Source organism: Numenius arquata, chromosome 5, assembly GCF_964106895.1.
Source record: "Numenius arquata chromosome 5, bNumArq3.hap1.1, whole genome shotgun sequence".
NCBI lineage: Eukaryota > Metazoa > Chordata > Aves > Charadriiformes > Scolopacidae > Numenius > Numenius arquata.
This window is the reverse complement of record NC_133580.1, coordinates 10,761,790-10,787,381: the sequence shown is the minus strand read 5'-3', so window position 1 is coordinate 10,787,381 and position 25,592 is coordinate 10,761,790. Positions and strand designations below refer to the sequence as shown.

The following is a 25,592-nucleotide window of genomic DNA, read 5'->3' as shown; positions in this document are numbered from 1 at the left end:
CAAACAGAGTCACTTTTCTGTCCTGTGATGACTCCTGTGATCTAAAGGAAGAGGAAGAAGACTTGATGCACATCACAGAAATCACTTAGCGTGATTTTGTTTAAATGATCTGCATGACAGCAATCAAGGTCTTTGTGCACAGTAGGTATGACAAATCAAAGTAACTTAGGACAAAATGCCTGTGTTGCACTGACAGATGGAAAGCGAACAATCTGTACAAAACAATGTTTCTCAGGCAAAAATAAACTGACACATTACTTAAGAAACATTATGGAAATTTAAATAAACAAAAGCTTTGGTATTACGGTCTATCATACCATTTTTATAATTAAATGAGAAATGCTTCACGCTTTCACGCAACATTAAGATGACTACGAAAACCACAAGCTTACCTCTCCACACATTCACACTAGTGTTACTCTGGTCCACTGACTTCAGTGGAGTAACATCTGATTTACAGTAAAGCAAAGCAAGAGGAGAAACAGGCCTAAAGACTGGAAATAAACCTGAGGTTTTTGATGAAACATAATCCTCAGCATGACATGCAAAAGGTGACTTTCCTGACAAGTGCTACCCAAGTTCTTAATAACTTTCTGTATGTAACCCCATCTCATTTCATCCTGACATAATCTTAATTAGTCTTAGTTCTACTGCAGAGAAGCCTACTGAGGCAGTTAGCACCATATAATTAATCAGATATTTTGCACGCATCACAGCAACCAACAGTGTCAACTTACTGATGTGAGTTAATACAAACAGAAATCAACCCTGTCTTTCCCTTTCACATGAACTAAAAGCACGTGGCATGGAATGAATACATGACTATCTCTTCTGTACACTACTTAATGTCCTTTCTTCCCTTAGCAGCCATTTCCTAAAGCATCATTACTCTCTGCAAAGTATAATTTATTTTTTTTGCTAGTACTAGGAGAAGAACATGCAATTTGATATTTCTCTTAAACTTCCAGTTTCTTCACAGAAGCATAAGTGCAGCAGCTGAAATAAGCAATGATAAGACATAATTCTTGCTGCTAGAATACATAAATCTCAAATTTTATTTTTCATTCCATGTGCTTTAGCAGTTCTTAAGAAACTAAATTTTGCACCTGCACATAAATAGACATTTGAGAGCACAATCTACAACATTCAGTCATCTCGCAGCAACAGAAAATAACGTACTTACAAATTTAAACATATACGATGTACACACTACCTCATTGGATTAAAAGCTTCACCACCTATCTATGTAATTGTAGATCTTAACTTTATTCTATTGTTTGAGATTCATCTTTTGTCTTCATTGAAGGAGCCAAACATCACAGTATTGGGCCTAATGTCACTGAGGGAAACCGTATGATTATATGATTTGATGGCAAAGAAGAAAAAAGCCACTGCTTAAGGAAAACAGTTTTATAAAGCTGATTCTCCATTCTCCTAAGCTTAAACTGAAATAGTTCAATAAGCAGTATAAAACCACAAGAAGGTTTATTCAGTTTTGTATGGCACCTATAATATGCGGTGATATTTATTAATAGTAAATGCAATGTTTAATACATGGCAGTGTTTTGCTTCAGCAGAACACTGTAAAAACACTTGCAAGAACAATTTAGTCCATAACTAATATTCAACGTAACAAAGAGTAGTCTAATGTTTTGCCATTTCTCAGATTCGCAAAACAAAACAGTGAGATAATAACCTCCACATAGAAATGCAGTATTTAAATGATAGTTTGTTTCAGGGACAGTACACTGCTTAACACCTCCTCTCTACAGTGTTTGTGCCCCAGAGCAGTTAAGTATCTAAGGTAGGATTATTAAAAATTGGGACATCTCTAGTGTTTTCATCTCCAGTGGTATCTCAGCATAGGATCATGTACAGCCTATTCACTACCTGACACAAGGAGTCATTCACCATTATTATTGTTCAACCTCTTGGGATGTGCTTTTGTTTTTGAAGGCCTATCACAAGAAATTAGGCAACCTACTGGAATTGCCAAATGTTTCAGGTGCTGTCATCCATGATTACTGCTCATCAAACAACGGAATCTAATGTCTATTTCTCAGTACCTAATTGCCCTGCCTTTCCCTCCTACATGAATCTTCTTAATTTATTTTAATGCTGGAAGAATATAGCAACTGTAACTCTAAAAGTGCTACGAAATTTGTTTTAACCTAACTAAACCAGCAGTAACTAAAGATAATCAACTGTTCATTTTTGTTCCCATTTTAGCAAATGGCAAATATGTTATCAAACAACAGCAACGAGGATATATGTATAGGAAGGAAAGATAAGATGTGTTAAGTTTCTCTCTTAACAACTCAAAGCCCACCATCAAGCTACCTATATACACTGATGCCTCTTCCACCCTAAAGACACGGCTGTTCTTTATCTTCTAACCCTGAGCTACATTTTATAGTCCTACAGTCACCTGTGCTGTCATCTAATTCAGATTTTGCACTCTGAATATCTGATATAACATATGGCTAGCATAACATGCATGCGAGCCACAGCAGGTTCACAACGTGAGATTAGTAATTGTAAGGTTGTGAGTAGGATGTGAATGGGAAGTCAAGACAAAAGGCAGAAGGCAACAGAGGTTTTTTGGGGGGCTAATTCTGGGGCTAATTTGCCAGCAAGAGCTGTGTTTTAACCTGTGATTAAAATCTTAGTATGAACAAGGCAAAATGTAGCCTAAACACAATGTAAACTGTTCCAAAGAGATCAGTCATCATAAGCTCATGATTAGACTGTGTCTACCTAAAGATTGTACACACTGAGAATTGTATAATAATGGAAGTCTGAGTCCGCGAACCTTCCCTCATGACTTCCATTACTATCTCAGTCTGATAGTCGTATCATCTAGACAAGTTCTTGTGAAACTCCCACTGTTTTGGACGATTTTTTCAGTCTGAAGTGCCAAATTTCTTATTAGGCGTGAACTTGGGTAAGTGATACATCTCTTTCCAAAGCAAATTTTATTAGCCTGAATCATGATGAAGTTTCATCACTCCCAGAACATATAACATTTTACTTTATCACATGCTGTAAGTTTATCACATTTGGTCACATCAAACCTTTCTTACTCAGACAAATGGCATATTTGCAGGAGCTTTCATTTAAAAGTGGGACTAAACCAGAAACATGGATGTTTGGGTAGTGGTTTAAAAAGATTTAAAAACTAATAGCATTCTCAACTTCACGCTTTCCTACTTGGTCTCATAGCTAGTGTTTTTCAATGCTAGAAATATTTAACACCTCCAAATCAATCAGAAAATTCTGAACTCTTGGCATTTACCTAAAATCAGACTAAAAATTACTTTCCTTCAACATACGGTATGTCCTTAGTTGGGTGTTGCTATTAACCTTCAGTGTGAAAAGCACAGCCACTGAAGACCGGTTCCTTATCAATATGCAGTAGCCTAAAGTATCAGAACTTTGTCAAGGGAGCTGCTTGCTGTTGTGGTTTAACCCCAGCCAGCAACTAAACAGCACACAGCCACTCACTTGCCCTCTGCCCACCCACCTAGGGTGGGATGGGGAGGAAAACTGGAAAAAAAAAAGAGAAAAAAAAAAAAAAAAAAAAAGACTGAAACTCATGGGCTGAGACAAAGCTTAATCGGATAGAAAAGGAAGAGAATAATAATAATAGAATATAAAAAACAAGTGATGCACGGCACAATTGCTCACCACCTGTGGATGAATGCCCAGCTACTTCCCAAGTTGTGGTGTCCCCCTGGCCAAATTGCCCAGTTCATACACTGAGGATGATGCCGCACGGTATGGAACACCCCTTTGGCCAGTCTGGGTCAGCTGTCCTGACTATGCTCCCTCCTCACTGGCAAGCTGAAAAGTCCTTGACTTAGTATAAACACTACTTAGCAACAACCAAAACAATCAATGTGTTATCAACATTATTCTCATACTAAATCCAAAACATAGCATCTATACCAGCTACTAAGGAGAAAATTAACTCTATCCCAGACGAAATCAGGACAGCCAGGAATGGAATCTAAGCTTCTTTGACTCTATCCAGACCCATTTGATTTGATAAGAAGAAGGCCTGAAGAAGGAGTTGTTAATCATAAAGCTGGTGAGAAGGAGAATGGCACACTTATCTGATGCAAAAAATGCTACCCAGGTGAAATCTGTAACCAAATAAATTCTGTACTCTGGAGCAGGTGGCAACAGCTGCTCCAAAGAAATACGCAAGATTCCTCATGGAAAATGGCTTCTGATGCTTAGGTCTCTTTTTGACAGGATTTGGTACCTTTGGTGCTCTTAGTAGTTAACAATTGGCTTAAGCGTGGAAACATTGGTTTTAATACATTTTCATTTAGTAAAACACATCTCCGGTCATTCTTGTCATGTACCTAAATTCATTTCTGGATATGCATGTGACATATCTAGAGCATCTTTTCTCCAGCAGAGCCCTAAAGCATCTTATGCATTATATTCTTAGACCATTTTTGATGCCTAAACATCTCCAGAGTGTATCTTAGCATGGATTGCCTTTGTCCAGTGACAGGAGAAACGTGCCTTTATGTAAAGTGGTGTGGGATTTGCAATGTCACGCACAGTGGAAGGTCTTGCTTACACAGTCCACTTCATAGTGCTAACTTTATTTTGCAAGCACTCAAAAACCCTGGCAAGTGTTGAGTCTGCGGTTCCATGGAAACCAGGTATTCCAAATTGAATGCTTACACTGCTAAGACTATCCTCCAGACAATTTCTTTACAAATGATCAGTAATATGAAGACACCTTCTTTTCATTTATCCATTCATTTTAGTTTCTTCAGAATAAACTTGTTTTCTAGGACCAACAGAATGTGCTACCTGCATCCAGAAGAAAATTGGGATGGGCTGCACATACTGATTCTGGTAAATACTTATAGCAAGTTATGAAATAGAAAAAAAAAAAATCACTGAAAGTGATGGTGCTTACCCCGTTCTGTGTCATAGAGGTACACAAACTTTTCCCACTTATAATGAGTCAAGAGACTCAAGATGGCTCCTTTTAACGCTGGCCGCATCTGGATGACAAACTGCACATCTGCATCTGTAGGGAAGCTGGGCGTGACGAAGGATGTGTGAAGGGCTCCACAAAATGATGTCAGTGTGTTCATTGACATCTGGTCATAGAATCCAAAGATGGCATAAACTCCTCTGGAAAACTGTGAACAGACTAACAAAGAGAGGCAGGATTGTTAAAAGCTGACACAGAATGAACTCAAACAAACTTTCAAAGTATATTGAAGTAAGTCTTCTAAGCAATTCTGAAATTATTCTGTATGATGCAGCAGATGGAATGAATTCATGAGACAATATATGCTAATTTCAGTGTAGCTGTGAGTTGTACCAACTCTGTCACAATTAAACTGGTCTGAGCACATTTTTGATTGTGATTTGTCCTGCTATATTGTTATAATCCACTAACCTCTCCAAATTCTGTAAAAACAAGCATGCGATTACATTGCTTGTCTGTAAAATACCTCCCCTCCCTTGAGTAGCACCTTGAGAGCCCTGTTAGCATCTACGTAACAAATATCAGGTCTGCCTAAAAGTCAAAATGTTAAGATGCAGTTTTCTCTGTTTTCTACCTTGATACAGGTCTGATTCAAATCTGGATGTTTTATTCCTTTATAGTGCACAACTCTGAAATTTCTGTATGAAACCTGGGTATGGTCTTTTTCAGTGAAAAATTATGCTGGCTTCTTAACCGAGTGTTAAAATCTTTCAGAAGCAATTTGGAAAGCGTACGGCTCATTAATGACAACAAAAATGAGAAACATGTATTGTTGCTTCATGGGACAGAAGATGATATCCCTTAATCTGGAGGCTTTTAGTCATCAACCATTCCAGTGTCCTGAGGAACTCATCTAGTACTAGAAAATAATAAAAATGCAGCCCAAGGTGTTTTGTTTCACTTATCTGGGGAAACAATTTCTCCTACTTTATAGAGATTGAGCAACGACCATTTTAGACAAAAATGAAAAGTATTTCAATTCATAGATGTGGTCAACTTCATGGGAGTTGCAGGTAAAAGTTTTTTTGTTGTTCAACTCTGTAGGAACAGAGCAAACTTCTTGAGACCCTGGGTTCTTTCCATGGAGGCAGACTGCATCAGAGATAGCGAGGGAGGCCGATATATGAGATGCTGGGGCTCTGGTCCATAATAAAGATTGTGCAACTGAAATGCACTACAGCATAGCAGCTCTTCTAAATCAAAACATTTCTGGACTGAGATGAGCGAGTCCCATTTGTAATGAAAATAAGTTTCCCAGAAAAATGTTCATCCAACATTAACAATTTCGCTTGTCAAGAATTGGATTTAAGAACAATTTTCAACTAGCCCCATTAACCACTTTTGCCAAAACACTGCATATTTAATTTTGTAAAAAGCAAAGGGAAGTAATTACCAGTTAAGAAGACATGACTTCTATACAGAAATATACAGCATTGTTACTTCCAAAAGTACCATCATGAAACATTTCCTACTAAAAACGCTACCATTCAGAATCACTAAAGTCTGTTAAAGTAATTTTAAAAAGAATTCTCCACAATATCAGCTCATTGACACAACATCATGGATAACACCTCAAATAGGTAGTGATGTGTGAAAATTTGATTTTCTTCCTACAGATCCAGATGCAAAAATAGAAATGCTATTAAGGAATTTCTTTAAGTATTTAAGCCACTGCAACAGGACATGACCACTCATGGATAACAGTAGCAAATAACAGCTGGTGTAGACAGAAGAGAGATGCACATGAGGCACAGAAAGGGAACAAGAAGTAGTGATTTCTGAAAGAAAAGTTTGCAGAAGTTCTCAACCACAGTAAAGAAAAGATATAAAAGAAGTTATAATACAGCAAGAATTTATTCCCAGAGGCATGACTGAGGAATTAAATACACTGTTTCAAAAGGCATTTTGTTAAACTATATACCAGCAGGATATAAAGTAGAAAAGCTACCATAAAAATTATCTGCTGAAGTAACAAATAAAAGGCACTAACTTCTAGGTGAAAAAAAGAAAAGGGGGGGGGGGAACCTACATTAGAAAATCTGGCAGTCTCTAAATCATTTCAATGGTGTGTAAACCCTCTAATTCCATGGGAATAATCACTGAAGTGGGACTAGCAGAGCTGGGTGTCATCACATACACTGAGTCAGTACCTCACAGATCAGGCTTCTTTTACATATTTATTAATGGCCTAGTTTATTAGCTTTTAATGTAGATTCTGTACTGCAGGGAAAGCAGAGAAGAACAAGTATTCCAGGAAACATTCCTTCTTGCAATGCAAACAAAACATATTCTCAAATGTCTCCTGACCCTAGAAACCCATGTATTTCAAATGATGAGGGGTTCACCCATTGTTTCTTATCAAGTATAAGGCTCGGGAATACTTTTGAACTGTGACTCCACTGAAATCTCTCAGTATCTGAAAAGAGTCACAAGGGGAGTCAGAAAGCCTACCCTGCTATCCAAGTGTAGGACTATAGATTAGCTCGGATTAGGACTGCTAGTTCCCACATGCCATGGAGTCAGCAGAGAGAAGAGGTGCAGTGCTAACGGTGACCGTCAGGGGCCAGCTCCAGCATGGACCAGTTCCTCTGCACTGTGCCGGGAACCAGCTGAGAACTGGTCCAGTTTGTGCTCTTTCTTGATCTTAGTGATATGGCACCTAGGCACTGTGGTCAACAGTTTGAAAACGGTTCAAGGTCTTTGTCCTTTGGACAAAATTCTGTCTTGCAGGGACATTTTAAAACACTGAATTAAGGTGTACCTATTTGCATAGTAGATTGTGCTCATTTATGCAAAGAGCCCATTTCTCAATTTGTGAGTCATCTGAGAAAAAAAAAAAAAAAAAAAATCACAGTCTGTGAACAACCTGACCATAAGTAGGACCTTCTCCAAACAATACCTAACAGCCAACATGGAGCTGCTGCTTGCATGGAGCATCCCAGAGCAGGTGAGAACTTCTAATTTGGCGTTTCAGATATTTGCAACTTTTTTCCTAAAAATTCTGTAGGATCACCAGTAATACCTTCTAACAAGTGTGCCCCCCTGCCCAGCCTTATTTCCCCTGATTCAGGTTTGTATTCACTGCAGATCTTTAAGATTTAACACTTTTACAGACTGTCTCCTATTAGTTTCAAAAATTTTTTGTCTCTTACGCTCCTCTGCTTATTTCTTATAGATTATTCTTCCTGACGATCTCTCCTGCATGCACTGTAGGGTGCCAACTCAATTTTACTGGACCACTTAAAAGGCAAACAAACCTTTGTTTTTATAAGGAGAAGATAAAAGGCCAATTATCTTGGTTCTCAGTGTTCATTTGCATTTTTGAACTCACAATTTTGTTACAATTTTGTAGCATTAGGTCTTTTGTTTAGTTTGTGACCTAATCTCCTATGTGATCAGATGAACCTACTGAACATGCACAAACCCACAGCCATATTGTTACTTGTTTTCAAAAAAAACAAACACGTAATTACATTCATTTTAATGACATTATTATTCTAACAGCACCGAGCCATAACCAAAATTTTAAAAAGGCTAACTAAACCTTAGCTTTAAACTCTTTTTACAAACTGCCTTCTATTGACAATCAGAACTATCTTCATGTTCCAGCAAGAATTTTGGTATTGTTCCTTAATAAATCACAGTTGATTTATGTTTGTTTTTCCCTATGTGAAAAATGCAGATGGCCAAACACATACTTTGGCTGTTAAAGAAGTGATTTTGATAAATCCTGAGGCAACCTCATCCCTCAAAAAGAAAAACCACATTTTTTTTTTTTTGCTGAGTTATGTCTTTACGAAACGGCTCTTAATTATAGTTATTAATACTGTGGACGTGCATCCATTTCCAAGGACCGCACATAACCAAGTTGCTTTATAACCTGATCTGAAAAAGTTGCACGCTCCACAAACAAGGGACAGAGGTCCTAAGCATCCATTATCCAACAAGGGATCACAATAGCCATTATTTTGGCATGAGGTGCAAGATTAATACTTATTAATGGAGACTTAAACCTGGGCTCATTCTCAGAGTAAGTTGGCTGCCACATGCCATGATTTTCAGTAGAGGAAGGGATGGTTTGACAGGAGCCTGTGAATTCTCAAGCATGTCAAGAGAAAATAAGGAACTTCCAGGTCATGAGAGACTGAAGTGTTTCCTGCCAAGGAAGGAAAATGCTCAGAGCCAGAGTGATCAGTGGTAAGCAGAACTTAAAACAAACAAATAAACAAAAAAAAGGCAACCAAAAAATCCAAATAAATAAAAACCCAAATAAATACAAGTCTTTGTTTCTGTACTGAACAGCAGCTGTGCCATCCTAAAAGTCAGTGTAATTCAATGAACCCCAGCCTTCTGTTTTACTAGCAGTTCCATCCTCCCTCCAGTCAAATCAGCCCCACCACAGAAACTTGCTAGGATTAACCAGATGTGATTTTTTTTTTTTTTCCACTCAGACCCAAGGAAGGCTCCAGGCCAGAATCTGAAAAGATACCCCATTTCACACAAGTTATTAGATGTTTTGTGTCTTTTTAGAATTTATTTTTTGCTTTCTAATGGTATTTAGTTCTTTTACCTTTTAGTTACTGTGAATATTCCTGACACAGCAAGGTTGTACAGGGGCTGACATTTCTACTGTCTATTGCCTGGAAGCTAAAGTTAAAAATTCTCACTTTTTTTTTTTTTTTAACTTCCAGTTCTTACTATAAACAACTGAAGCGTTACTAGGAACATTTACAAGTGGGTTTGGATTTTGCTTGTTTAAAGAACAGATGTATAAAGCCAACAAAATAAATATGTTAATGGATGGATATTAGTACACCATCTCCACTAGATGATACCATTAACAAGTGACTTACAGAAGTCAGCAGAATCCTCCCAGGCGTGGTACACAGTGCACTTCTGCCCAGGGGTGTAACAGCCTGGTAGTTTTGAAGTCAGGGGTTGGAGGCTGCATATCTCAGACACTATTCCTTCTTCATTACTGTTTGTATGGACAAATAATTTCCCCTTTGTTCGTATCAATTTCTTATAAAATACGTCTGACTAAATCAGCCTATGTCAAAGGGGCACCCGTAAGGCCTGCTTTATTGATAATTATACAGTTCTTTGGGATGAAAGGCGCTGTAGGAGCACAATCACAACTGACATTATTGCATGTTGCTCATACCAGTTCTTTGGTTTTGTGTTCTGTGTTTCCCTCAGCTGTGAAATAATTTTATTCCCTCCACTTTCCTCTGCCAATTGTCTTGGATTCCAGACAATTCTCACTGCCAGCCTCTGCCAACAGACTAATGGGACTACTTTATAATGGAATAATACACAGCGTATCTCAGAGCTGTTGCTATTTTCTGTTTAAGGCTCCATCCTATGACTTCCTTGCTGTAAGAATATAAGGGTTATCATTAATGTCACTGCATAGAGTAAGCATACAGGATTTTAGAGAGACCGACAATGCCTCTACTGCTTTCTTTCTCTTTCGTTTTAATACACTGAAAAGGCACACTCTCTCTACCTTGGGCCCTGAGGAGATCAGCACAGCAGTGCCCCCAAATGCAGAATAAGCTACTTTTGGGGGCTCCAGGCAATCAGACTTGAGAGCTCTCTTTAAAGACAAACTCTCATTAAAAATGAAGTGAACTGCATTTACCTATGGCAAATAAAACGAGCTTTTACAATTAAATTGTTAAGACACTGAATTCTGTCAGGAAGGAAAATATTCCACTGAGTTGTTTCAAATTCAGTTGTTAAAAAAAATATTATTATTTACTCTTGTTACTTCATTTATGGCAACAGTTTTCTTAGTGATATAACTGCAGTGTGTTTTATCTAGTTCTTTTTATAAAGAACTACTCATCTTGCTTCATTCCATCTAGTGCCTTCTTCAAATATATACATTTTGAAGTGTTTGCATTTCTTTTTAGAAGAGCCAATAAAATAAAAACAGCACATTCAGGCACTGGGAGGGACGCATTATTAAATTAACAAATGAAAGGCATACGGATTAACCCATTTGTATTTTACAAATCACTTACTGGAAAGCAATCCAAAGCAAATGTCCAGATTCAAGCATCCCCAAACACTCCTTGGTCAAGATCCTATTCAAGACAACTTTTGTCACCCTGTCACAACTCCATTATACATTACTAAATGAGTGTTTATTTCTTACCTGCTTTTCAGAATGACTTTGGAACCCTGATCAAAATTACAGCTCCTGGGTGCTGGGTGCGGTACAAATACATTACCACAAACTTGGTTTCCTTCAGTATGCCCAATTATTTATGACATACACGATCTGACTCATTAAACTTTACACATTTTGGCCTTTATATATACTACCACAGTCAAATAAAACCCTAACAATGTACATGAATTTTCTGCGTGCTGGATCTTCTCTTCACACTGAAACATTTGTGAGAATTTTATGAGCGTATGAAAAATGCCAGCTTGCAACAATAAAAATAGGCCACTTAGGCTGTAACAGTGCTAGGAGGAACACCAGCAGCACAAAGCCTCATGCACACCATGATGCCAATAGGTGCCTGTTGAGACCTGCAATGACCTGCTCATGAGAAAGAAGTGCGTTATCTGAAGTCAGATCCTTTTAGACAGAAAGGCTGATGAAAGGTGCAGCTTCAGAAAGCACTGAGACAGAAAGGTAGCTGAAGTTCTTTCAGGTCTGATGTACTTTGTCCATTAGTGTAATAATGGTAAAGGTAAACTAGATAAAGGTAAACCAGGACCAAGACGTCTCTGCCCCTAAATTGCCAATTTGATGTATATGCAAATAAGAGCTTTGATATTTTTAAAAAACTAGCTAACATATTTAAAATGTCAATAACAAGGACATCCTTGAGCACCAAACTGTAATACAGACAGAAAGTCAGGCTGAACATGACCTTGATTGCCCTTAGAAAGCTGTGCTTCGCTTTCCGAAAGGTGTTCTTCATCTAGTCAGAGAGCATCCTGCAGGTGGCCCGAGTGGCTTGGAACAGGGTATGCTACTTGTGCTGCTGTTACCTACTCGCTTACTCTTTAGTTCTGAAGCTGCTTCCAAAGCTAAGACTATGTAGTGTCTGAGCTACCTCTGTTTTCAGGTTACTGGCCACAAAGCTTAAAATAAAAGAGTAAGATTTTGTAGAACCTTGATGAAACTCAAAACAAAAAATGAGTATCTTGTCCTGCAAACCTAGAAAATTATAATATATGCTTTGCTTTTCATTAAAAAAACACAAACAAAAAAAACCAACCCCAAAGCTCTGTATTTACAACACGTATCTGATGGTGAAAGAAACCCAGGAGTCAATCCACCCAATTTCCAGGAAAAGTGCCAGCCTCCTATCAGTAGGTCCAAATTATAAAAAGATCTTGTTTAACTGGGATCACTATTACACACTGATTTTTATAAAACACCATGGATTCAGAGTTCTATGAGAACATTCTTTTTGAAATGCTATGAATCAGATTATCATGGCTTAATGTGAAGTATAATCTATTGCAGTTTGAGGGAAGCAAAACAGAGTTTTAAAGCTTAAAATGGATTAAAGGTGAGAGGAGATATATCCGTGACATACAAATCAACTGATTTTTTTGGAGGATGATTTAAAAAATGTCAGGTATTTGAGGACTATACTTAAGTATGTGCTGATCAGAATATTACATTATCTTGCTTGTGTCTTTACAAGATAGAGTTCAAGCTCTCAGATCAGGCACCACAAATTATAACCAACTTTTCTATCTTTAAACCCATCCCAGCAATCCATGATCTTCTACTGTTAACAGATCAGTTTTCACCCTGATCCCACCACCACCACAAGCTGCTCAGCAAGGGAGAATTCCTTTCAGTTTTAAAGGGAAGACATCAAATAAACACCCCACACTTCAAAACAAAAAGCTCTTAGAAAGAAAACTTTGTAACACCGTTGCAGAACTCAGATTCAAATGATGTAGATTTGTGTTATTTGTGAGCTCTTTCACTTCCTGCCTAGCTGGTCCTGATACCAAAGGACATACTTGCAGGAGGAGCAGCAAGAGGCTTCTCTCCACAGGCAATTCAACTCACTGCTGAAGAGAAATGGAAAGGCATCAGAATCTACCTTTTGTGCTTTGATGAAGAGCTGTTTCTGCTCAGTGTCTCCAGGATAATCAACGCCTTTCCAACAGCAGCAGTATGTGCAAGGCCAACGCTCTGCTCCTGATGGGCAGCCCCACGGTCCTGGATGTTTGAGTTCAGGCACTGGCCCCAAGTTTAGGGACTGTTAGAGACTTATTGTGGGGATGTAAAGCAGTTCATTGAGTTTTGCCCTGAAGCGTGGATGATGAGCTAACACCTGTGTGAGGGAGCCAGAGGACCTGGCAAAGTTTTCCCCTGGTGTCTAAATATATTCACAGCAAACAGTGTTCATTTGTGTTCTTCACACCCAAGACTCCAGCTCCTGTTTCATGACTAATCTCTGCAGAAACATGGACAGTGTGCATGCAGCACAAATATATAACACACACTTGAGTTAAATAACTTGTTTCCATCTGTTGCACCATTTGAAATGCTTTTCATTTTAATCTTGTATGTTACGCCAGCATGCTGTGATCACTTTGGATTGTAACTATATCTCTTATTTTCTGAAGCAATTTTTCTAGAACTTTTGGTTAGAGGAAAAATATGAAAAACCCTTATCTTTCAAAATTTCTTCAGTTATAAAACATAAGGAAATTTAGAAGCCATTTACTTACAGGAAGCCAATATACTGTACTAATATGCATATTCTAATAAACATAGTAACATTTAATAGTTCAACATAAAATCATGAATGTTTCTATAATTTTATTAAAAGTAATAAGAGTTCCACAAGACATTAAGCACTCTGCCTTGGAACAAAAAGACATGCTCAAAAAAGTGTTTTTAATGTGACTTTGACAAGACGTGGTAGACCAGGGAGTATCCAAGTAGCTATTGTTATTATCCTCAGAGACGACCTATCTCAAATATTTCGTCAATACTTCAAACAACGGGCTAAGAGAAAAGCAAGCATTTTGTGATATAAAGAAAAAAAAAAAAAAAAGTATGTCACACCCATCAGAGAACAGCAGCATTTCACAGCTGAGGATGTTAGGCAGAACATAGGGCTGAATCGAAGTGCAGCAGTTAGAGGTGATGCTGTGCCTCAGAGCTGAGAATCATCAGCAGCTATCTCCAGCACTCCCATACACTGAAGGGATTTCTTATTTCATTGGAACATCCCAGTATGTAGGAAGTAAAAAAGCGGAGGCATATTATTAAATGCATGCTTGTTCAGCACATCCTTCTCTAAGTGATTTCAGAAGTTGACTTCATTCTGGGCTACTGTGGTGAAAGGCAATAAATCAAAACAAGGCTCTGGCAGTGTGATGAAAGATGAGCTGCGTCTGCTGAGGTGGTGCCATTTATAGGCCTGTGGGGATATATTACAGAGGATGAGATAGAAGAGGCAAAATGGCAAACACACCTGGAATCACTGAATTGGTTAAAATTCACCATGAGGTAAAGGCCAGGATTAAGGCTGTCCAAGGAGAAAGGGGATGTGATCGCCAAAACAGCAGCTGCCTAAACAGCGTCCAGCTCCAGAGGGTTTCCAGTTGGCTCCATGCATGCAGAGCATGGTGCTGGCTGACAAACGAACCAATTTACCCCAAGCAACAGTCCCTAACACTTTCCTGGAGGCTCTGCAATGATATTCCAGCAAGCACTGTCACTGCGAATACATCTTGGACCAGTGAACTGGATTTCACATTTCCTTATCTCCTCCCCGTTTGCTCAAGGTCACGGAGCTACGCAATTCTCACCCACTCCTCGTGTCCCACTGCTGCCAGCTTCTCAGTCTGAGAGACTTCAGATCACTTAATGCAGAACAGGAAACAGAATGATTGTGAAAACCTGGCTTGAGTAGCCAGGGAAATTGTCTGAAGATGCTCCCTTAGGAGTCCAGTCAAGTACCCACCAACATCATTGGAGAAGCTCCCATGGAATTCAGGGAGAGCTGGACTAGAACTGAGAGGCTGGTCCAGTACGTTGAAAGAGCAGGCTACTACAGAACTGCAAAACCAAACTCCCCTTACAAAAACAAAAGCCCCCCCCCCATCTAGTTTTATTCTTGGTATCATTTCTATCTGCCTTACAGTCCAAAAAGTCTTTGCTACCAGCCTCCTGGACCTTCACGATCACATCTGACAGTAATTCACAGACCAGTACCCTCAGCTAAGCCAGTGCCTTATTTACAGGGAAAAAGAAGAATATTATTCTGTATAAATTATGCATAATCACTATTTATCAAGCTGGGTTAATTGGCACATAACAAAAGAGTTGTCTGGTGCACAGCTGAATAATGTGGAAGCCAAAATTGATGGAAATGGTACAACACAAAAGCCTGATTGTGAAAGAAAAGTCACATTGCTACACGTTAATTCTTAACTGACTGCTGCCCTTTCAGATGAGGAGGGGGCGGCCAAGTGAGAGAGGCCGAGTTTGAAATTATTTGTTAATCTCAGATGGTCTGGACAGATTGCTGTATCTTTAAATACTGGTTCAAAGTCTGCTCTCAGCCAGCTGTATAGTGAAATGTTAACCTGGTGCAAATCCATTGTTTTTCTGTTCTCCATGAGACCCTGCTACATTAGCAGAGAACAATCTTGTTAATCATCAGCAAGATCATGAGACTGTGGCCTGCCAGGGGGACGTGTGATGGTGACAGAGAAGTGGGACTCCTCTTATCTTCTCTTGACAGAGAAGAGCTAAATGCCTCATACCGGAACCAGACTAGCAGCTCTTTGGTTCTACTCAAGAGGTCCTAGAAGTCCTCATTAGAAACCTGGAGTGCCATTAGACAGTGGCAGTGTGGGGCAGCACTTGAATTTCTCTAGAACTGCACAAACTTAAAGAACCGCTGCTTGGTCAACCTTATTCTACATGCACAGAATTGCTTCACTGACACCAGTAAGGCCTTAATAAATGTCCTTGATCCCAAAGCCGCACGCACAAATTTACACACACTTAGGTGTTTTGATGAACACAGACTAAAGCATGTGCACAAGACACTGAAATCAGAGCTGAGGGTCAAATTACTAAGAGGCTCACTGTGGCAGGAGGTCCCCCATCAATGGCGCATCACTGTCCTGTCTACCTGTACTAGGGGTATTCAGATGATTTAATCCGATTTACACAATGGCACTTCCACACTTCCCTAGCCTCTTCTCTACTAACACCTACTAAAATCTCTCCTAGCAGAAATACACCTGTACATCGATGACTTCAAAGAACAGCCCTTTCTCCCATCTCTCTCTCTCAAACTCACTAGTAGCGTTAACAGAAAATGAGACTTCCGTAACTTCCAGTGCTATGAGTTTGAAGCTATTTTATTCACAACCACCATCCAGGCCAGAGAATACTGCTGTGATCTCATCACGTTTGTAGTCTCATCAGCATAAACACAAATAAATACAAAACCAGAGATATTTTTTTTTAAAATTGGATTACATTGTCTCTATTACAGCCTATCTACCAGCACCAAACAACTTAACTGTAGCAGTTCCGATGACAGGTGGCAATACATTTCTCTGTCTTAAGGAAAGTTCTCACACAGCTGTACTGTTGCTCTAGCTCTGCTTTCCAGAAGACCACCATCACCCTGAAGGCTTGTCCCTGTTGCTGGTTATCCCTTGTTTGCAGCTCCACCTCTTCTGGGAAGTCAAGCACTGAACAAAACTGCGCTAAGGAGAGGAAGAATCTTACAGAGAGATGACAGACTGGAGAGAAACACCGTCAGTTCTGGATGACACGACAGGGCTCTGTAGGTAGGGAAGCACTTATTCACAGCAGGCACAGACATAACCATGGGAGGAGCTCTTTCATGAACTTAATAAACGATTAATTTTTCAGCTCCCTCTCAAGTAAGCTTAAAAAAAAAAAATCAGCTTGCTGTACACAACAGAATAGAAACTGATACAAAACTCCAGTTAGAGATTGTAAATAACACCTTACTTTAAATGAAATTAACCCATGTCATACCAAATATAAATGTATTAAATTTCTGCTTTACTAATATTTTATAAACTAGTTCAGAATATCTTCCTGGTTTTATTGATTAACGACTCTGCATTTTAAATTGCAAATGTCAGTGCCAATTTCTGCTTAAATTTAAAATAAGTATTTTTCTTTTGTTAAAGCCAGTGTAATTGTCAAGAGAAGCATTCGCGTCATTCAACAAAAAGCAGCTCATTGCAAACTTAGGTTCCAAACCAGGAAATCTCTCTCTCTACACATGCATATATATACCTTATGTAATTCTATACTGCCTATCAAAATAGCAGACGACAGAAAGCACTATGTTAATGTGTCTTTGCATTTGTTTAAAATAACACATTGTACAGAGCTAATGCTATGCTATTGTTACTGAATTCTCCTAGTCTGATTTTCAGACAGACTCCCTGACAGCATCAAACTTTTCAAACCAGCCCATCAACAGATAATTTTTGGACCAGAAAATTCTGTAGGCCTAGGAATAGATTTATTTGGTGAACTCCGGTAGTAAAGCTCTTCAGATAGATTAATAGACTAAGTGAAGTGTCTCTCCAGACTATAATAGAAGGCATAAGAGATCTCATTTTCCAAGAAATGTCAGTTATAGGCAGAGAAGACTTCTTTGTACTCTGATTTTCTCCATACATTTTCCATTTACATGAGCCAGTCCAAGCCCTCCTTCCCTACTGGCAATGTTATCATTGAGACAATACCTTTCTATAATAAAAATAGCATAGAAAACTGCATAAGAAAAATGAATTTGATAACAATAGAACGACTTTCTCATAATAATTTAATAAATTGAAGACATGAAGATTTAAATCCTCCAGTAGAGCTGCATAAAAAGGACTGATGAATTCATCAGCTCTTCCAACCTTCCCAAAGAAGCCCAGACAATATTTCTTAACGTTCTGTTCTACAGAGATCACCTATAAAAGAAAAACAGGCATTCAAGTGCCTCTATTATGCTGTTCTTTGCCTCCAGGGTTAAACTCACTGTTGATTCTGCAGTAAGGAGACGTGAAACATTTAGAAATATTCTGATTTGTTTCTAATCTTTCTCATTAGAGTAATACACTTGTAACGCCCTTTCTGGGTAAGAGCATGGTTGTGAAACCCAAAGTTGCTGTATGGACATATAGCAAGCTACTGACCTTTACAGCCTCCCACTAAACCAAGAAAAGTCTGCAAAAACATGCCAGAAATGCAAATGCAGTTAGGCTGTCACTAGCTGTAGTTAAGCACTGTCAGTCAAATATTTCAAGAAGTCTTGAGACCTGCAGAAACCACATCAAAAAACCAGATGACAAACTCCATGAACTGAAAATACCCGGATTATTTTGTAGCCATCAAAATAATTTAAAAAGAAACAAAACCACCCCCTTCCTGGCTCTCCATTTTCCCATATTCTAGTGCAACTAGTCCTAAATTAAATCCTATTACGGAAAGCAATCAGGATTTCAGTTGCTGTATTGGAACAGTTTATTTCTCTTTGTTCGGGTAGTAAATTTGTGTTATCCCAGCTTCTTTTTCTCGTCCTCTTTGATGTATTTGTTGCATCCTCAGCTGGATATAAAGTCAGTTTTTAAAGATCATTTTCAAGGCATTTTCAGGCCCCGCAATCAGCCCAGCTCTCTCCAAAATTTTTATGGATTTAACAGCATACTTTTATATACAGTGCTTCCTCGTTTTCTTGACGCTGTATGAAAAATGAAGACAGAAAGTGATGGGACTAACTAACACAGGGACGCAATTCTGCACCAAGTCAGAAATTGCTGCTACTTGCAAAAATAAATGATAAAAAAAAGAAATGTTTTTTCCCCTCTGGTTCCTTCTCATGACAGTCATGTCTGTGCTATAAGTAAGGACAGCAGGAAAGACAATTTCACACAGAGAATATGTAATCCATAAATTCACAGTGTCTCTTCAAGCACAGAACCTTTCAGATTTTATTCTGGTTTAATCTATGTTCAATAAAAATCTTTCGTCCCATCAAAATTCTTGGGTTTTACATGGATTCAGACAGTGGCCAGCTGATAGAAGCCTCCTCTTTACTCTGGAGGAATCAAAATACCCTGAATCTGTGCTCTTATTTTGTTCAGGGACTATAGGAACAGAAGGAGAGATTGACAGAAGCAGGGTAATTCAGTAGCCATGAGTATATGGATACACACTACACATTAGTTCCAAAAGAAGCAAGTATGATTTAATTTCTGTTCTTGAGAAAGAAAATTTCTCTCCCATAAAATCTACCCATGATACAGTAATTGAAAATCTTTCAAAACAGCACCAGGAAACACACCAAGGTTGTGCCCTAGATGGGAGTACTTTCAAGCAATTTCACATCTTAGAAAGAAGCACAATTTAACTGTCTTGGCTCTGGATCCTTTTCTAAGCTGTGGCTTCCCTTCACTTATTTGGTCCTCTCCCTCCTAGCTCCCAAAACTATTCTCAAATAATAATAATAATAATAAAAAAAAATAATCCTGCTATCAAACAATTAACTTTGAATAAAAACACAACACGGAATGTATTACTAGGAAATAAAGAGAAATCATCAAACTGCCTCAATAAAAATATTTTCTTTTACCAAAAGGATTGTTCAAACAAATGTAAATAACTACAGTATCTAGCATTTTCGTGACTTCAGCTAAGCTGAATAAATGCAATGGGTCAAGCCAGTAAGTGAAACTAATCATGCTGTGCAGAGCTGCAGTCTTCTGACAAGCCACATTCTGAAGTCTCTTTCTAAAACTGTTGTATCTACAGAATGCATTCAAACTTCCCAAACGAGGGAGCAAATCCAAAGCACAGTCAGTTAATTAGAGCCAATGAAGTGGGAAATGCAAGATAATTAAATTCTTCTCCTAAAAGATTTATTTCTGAATATAGGTTTTTGGAGACAAGTAAGAATTAATCTCACCCCGTAAAATTTAACTCACCTTTGTGACACTCTTCTCAGGAATCAAGCAATCATAGTGTTGTGTAGCTTATTAAGAAACATTACTGTTTTCAGTAATACTACACAATAATGCCACTGTATGTATAATTTTAGAATTTTTATCCTTGATATAAGCAGCTGTTGTCTACACAAATAGAAAACGTACATTTAATCCATGACACAATCGTAGTGGAAAATAAAAACAAGTTTGATCTGAACAAAAAAACCAAACAACAAAACAACAAAACTTTTTAAAAATAGAGAACCAAATAGATCAACCACGACAGGAAACGAGATTTAGAAGGTAACAGTTCTTTCTCTAAAAAGCATAATCAGGGTTTCTGTGTTTAAAAGTTAAATTGTTGGCCAAAATTAGAAAAATCTACTTGAATAGATGACCCTTGAAAGATTGTTCAGGTGAAGAACTTGGGGATGTGACTAACTAGATCTGAAAAATAACCAGGTATTTAAGCTAAGCAAGCCCACATATTCTCACTCTCTTGAAAGAGAAAAAAAACATCCAAAAGCAGAGGTGTGACTGACATCTAATGGAAGATCAGGATGGAGGCTACACACCTGCACACTGGCTCTTGCAATGGATACTGCTACTAATAAAGAACAAAGTAGGGGCCTGAATTAGAATATTCACCCAGCATTTCATACAGCTGAGCAGACTGTTGAAAAGCAACTTTGGACATCAGAGTGTCCAATTTCAACATCTGAGTTCTCCAACAAGCTTTTAATGTCTTCATGGAGAAATGCACACAATACTGAAGAATATCATACATAAAGACTTCTAGCTACAAACCATATACTAGCATCCTCTAAAATGACAATGTTGCCCTTCCCTATTTCCTCCTCTGCCATTGTTTTCTTAAGAATCCAGATAACCATCACATGTAATCCTTATTATCGTAACTGATCTTGTATCTTCAAAAGAGAAGCAGGACAGAATCAGTCATATTGCAGCTCCACAGAAGAACGAGAAAATACTATTTAGGGAAGGCCACCTTTCCTTAGGATTCCCAGGAAATTCTCCTCTTTACTCTGAAGTGAACAGTAGAAAATATCACCGCTTTCCATAATTAAAAGAAAAAAAAAATAGAGAAAGAAAAAAAAAGGAGATTCATAACTGCACATTTTTCCACCCTCAAGCTGTCCTTTCTGATGAGGAAGCCAGAAAAGCAAAGGTATTGAGAATATGTATCAAGCAAAAATACCTGCTTTTCAACTCCCAAGTTAGCTTTTTGAGGAACTTGATAGCGCAGCTGAATAGTCAAACTTGCATCCATGCTTTAATTGGAGATAAGGGGGGCACCCACTGTTTGCATTTACTGGTTCTGCATTTGCTCTGGTTCAAGAGCAGCAGAAGCAAGTCCAGCCACCACAATTGTTCAGCTTGTGCTGCTCTGACGCACCATTTCAGCAGGGGAGGCTTCGGTAACAGTTAAGCGGAGCCATTCACAGGTGAAGAGACCCATAAATTTTGCCAAGTGCGGTAGCTGGTGTTTCATCCTTGCTACTGTATCTTCTCAGCCACTGCACCACAAAAATTACCAACAGAATCCATCTCCTCTACACTGACAGCGTGGGGGTGGGGGTGTCCATTCTCCCATAAATGTGTAGGGTATCTATTCTGCTAAGTTACCCCCTTTTACAGAGGAAGAGCATGCCAATATCCTGTATCATAATAGGAGATTACATTTTTAGAGAAAGAATTTAAAAATAAACCACCATCAATTAATGTGGTTGTATTACAACAGCTTCATTGCAGAGACTGATACAAAAGTGTTAAGCAGAAAGAAGCAGCTAGATAAAAAGTGGCTTGCTAGGATCTAAAATACCAATGACAAGAGATCCTCAAATGAAGCTTTTTATGGTTACAGATGTATTACCTATCGGTAAAGAAAAAATTCAGACGACGAATTAAAAGGAAGAAAGAATATGTAGAAAAAATTATTTTCCTATTCAGGAAATCCATAGTTTATGCAGTGGAAATTTATGATTAAAAAATATTCCATTTGAAAATTATCATAGGTAACGCAAGCTAAAGAAGTATATGATCCTTTGTCAAATGAACAATACACAAATTTGTAAAGAATGATAGAAATCACTATACTGCCAAAAAGAACTGTTTTAAGAATCACGGTGATATAAATCTGCTTCCATCCACTTACATCAGGCATGCTAAGTCAATCTACTCCAGCTGTGAACTGGACTTTTATGTTTCATAAAACCTTAAATGCAGTTATTTAATAAATTTGCTACAATTGCAAATGTAAGTTAAAACACACGCAAGCATTCTACAGTTACATCTGTCACCCCTGCGTACCGCTGAAGTTATGTTCAATGTACCAATTAGTTCACGTAAATATGGGGAAAGTCGGCTCTCAGGGCTACTCCTGGAGACAATGGTGTTATTTCAAATATAATCAAGTCAGCATTACTAAAACTTAAAAAAAAAAAAAGAAAATAATAAAATGCTCTCAGCACTTAAATCTATTTTTGATCACTCATGACTACAGAGCAAGACAATGGAAATTTTCAAGCACAGTACTTAAAAATCTATCTAATCTTTATTTAACAATTACAGTTTTTCAAAATATGAATCCTTCAAATACATAGCAATGCATCAATGAAAGATCACATCCTCTAAAATGTGAGAGGGGCTTTTATTTCAACTTTTGGGGTTTATTCTAACCCATTTCGAGTTAGAACAACAGATTGTTCCAGTGAAGGGACAGAAGCTGCAGCCAAAAGGCCATCTGCTGAGCTTCTCTCCAGTGAATCCCACAGCAAAAGGCGATGTGATGGAGGAACCCAGGCAACCGGGATACACGCCATTAAGTAAGTGACAGAATGAAGGATGGAAAACTTTTGAGGATAAGTGTAGACAAACACGATCACTGCATCACTGCATTTTTTTTTAAATAAAAAAAAATCAGAAAGATGAAGGTATTTGCTATGAAGCCAGAAGACTACTACTGTATGCACTGCAAACAGGGCTTGCCTCAAGGTCATCTTTGATTTTAAAACAAAACCGTGGTAATAGAGTAGTACCTGCATCTTCTAAGAAATCCTTTACTCATTTAATAAAATTTTCTCCACCTCCACAGCAGAAGATTGTTTAGACCAGTTAGCACCCAATGGGGTTTCATCATGTCAGATCATTTCAACATAAATTCGTTAACTGCTGTTTCTAACAAAGGTATCATAATATTCTTTAGTGTCTGATACTCCACTCTCTATTCCTTCAAGTAACTTTTAATACTTTTGATTTAGGATTAAGAAAAGTCGATGCATACAAGGCCTGTAAGGGCGTATAATTCAGTGTATCATTTCATAACCCAGCTGTCAACAGAGACAACATTTTTATAATACATGTATTGTATGCGTGCCAGTATGAGATGAATAGTCCTGTAACTATAATCAATACCGTTCATTCAAACAACTGGCAGAAGCATTTCAGGCAACTGGCAATTTCATCAGTTTCACTGGGCTGCCCAAAAATAAACAGCTTGAGAGGAATGAATGATCTCTGTGGTTATCTATAAATAATACCAATCTCAGTCATTTGTTTTAGGGGGTTCATCACTGGGAGCTGCATATCAAAGTCTCATATCAGCGCAAAAGGCACGGCAGGCTTCAAGAAACTAAAGAAATGCTGAAGAATTACACTATTGTTTTCATTCATCCAGTTACTGTATTTACATGCAGGCTCCACCGAAGCACAAGGATTCCTCCCGTGTTACAGCAGTTCCAGCTCTGCAGGAAACTCACAGGATCTCAGGGATTTGTAACCATCTCGAAAGTCAAACTGGATTCAGGGAAAGCTCCAGTGACCTGAGCAACCCTACCCTGAGGATAACTAATGTCACTGCTAAGGAAATGTGAGCAACTTTGGGATTTTTAACTACTTCAGTGTGAAACTTGCCCACTCTCAAAAGAGTTTTTGAGAGCAAAACAAACCTAACAGCTCAATGTGAATGAGACTAACGCTGAGGCTGATGGGTGCGAGGTGAACCCAGGCAGACGGGGAACAGAAGGCGCCATTCACAGGCCTGTTCGCTGTCTCCGGGAAGTGAAATAGCTCTTTTTTTAAAATTACGGTCTATCTGCTCCTACCTATCAAAGTAAGACAAGAACAGAGAAAAAGGAATAAAGACAGCTGACTAAAGGGAAAAAAACACATCTCTGCAGAGTACAGATCCCAAAGAAAACTTCCAAAGCCCCGAATGAAAAAAGATCTGATTGCTGTGGTTGAAGTAACTGTGTCTCCCTGGCAGCCTTGGTGGGCTGTGGGCTAGCGCAGCAACACCACTGCTGCCCAGCCTGCACGCCAGTCACTGGCTCTGAGGCTCTGAACATATTCCCTGCTCCTGCAGGAAAATCTCCTAACCATTGGGAATTATTATTTTTTACCCTATTTCACCAGTTCGGAATCACAAGATGCCTGGTGCGTGCTCTAGGGAAAACAGCCGAATGATCAGTTCTCTCAAGGACCTAGAGGTTGGCACTCATCTGCTTCCAGGCAGGATTTGTGCTGCCATGAGACATTGCTGCAGAGAGCTCAATACACCATCCAACTGCAGCAATTTCTTTCTTGCAGATACCATGAATGGGAGCCAAAGCCATCACCTCAGCTGCTTCACACAGAGTGTAATGCTCCAAAGACACTCCATCAGATGAGCTCCACAGAAATGCCCAAGTCCTCTGAGCAGACTACTGAGGGGAAAGCAACAGCGTATGAGCACACATCCAGGTAACCAAACTGCTGCTGGACCAGTTTAGAAAGTCCCATTGTTCCATCTATAGCCATAAACAATCACTTCTCAGTCTTAAAGCCTGTTGCTCAGACAATTTATACCCTGGCAATGAAAATAATCTTCAAGTTGTAGCATTATCCAAGTCACAAGCTTACTGCTAGTATAATATGAAGGGCAACCAGCACACTCAGCTCCACCAAGAAAGCGTTTCAGTGGGATGTGTCCAGAAAGGCCGACAGCAAAAAGATTAATGGCACCAACTTCTTCAGAAAGACAACACTTGCTTTACAGTGGATAAACGGGGGAAGCTCACAACCCATTTGGTGCCTCTACAGCTCTGAGAAATGAAATGGGCTGTACTGCCGAAGTTGCTTTTGCAAAGAGAAAGTCAGTAGCTGTTTTAAAACGAAAGCCTTGATTATATTGTTAAAGTAAAATTGTTTGCAGAACGTTCATAGAGAAAAGCCAGCTTTTAAGAATGGGAGAATTTATCAAGTGACAGCTCTTCATTGCTTTGATCATCAATATTTTAAAGTTATTACATTTTATTCTATATTGGCAATAAATCTCTACACATTTGAACTACAATCATCACAGCAAAACATGGTACGCTTCTCTCAGAGATTTAAAGTTGGGCTCAGTCACAAAAAAACACACCAAACAAACTGGGTAGGAGGATGGCTAAACTGGTAAAGTCTCTCAGTTTCAAGTAAATGATTAGGTAGCATTGTACACCACGATTATCCTAAAGTCCATAATAAGAGCTTAAATGAACACTTCTAAGTGGACGTAGGCCTTTGTAACGGAGCCGCACTCCTG

General features: G+C 38.6%; 1 protein-coding gene across 5 annotated transcripts in view; it reads right to left on the bottom strand.

The window, feature by feature from the left end:
• The window catches only part of GRIA3 (glutamate ionotropic receptor AMPA type subunit 3), a 153,734-nt gene that overhangs the window by 115,322 nt on the left and 12,820 nt on the right, over positions 1-25,592 (bottom strand). For all 5 annotated transcript variants that reach the window (XM_074147159.1, XM_074147160.1, XM_074147162.1 and 2 more), the window contains exon 3: positions 4,943-5,182. In XM_074147159.1, the coding sequence (XP_074003260.1) occupies positions 4,943-5,182 (240 nt within the window). The remainder of the gene's footprint in view (positions 1-4,942; positions 5,183-25,592) is intronic.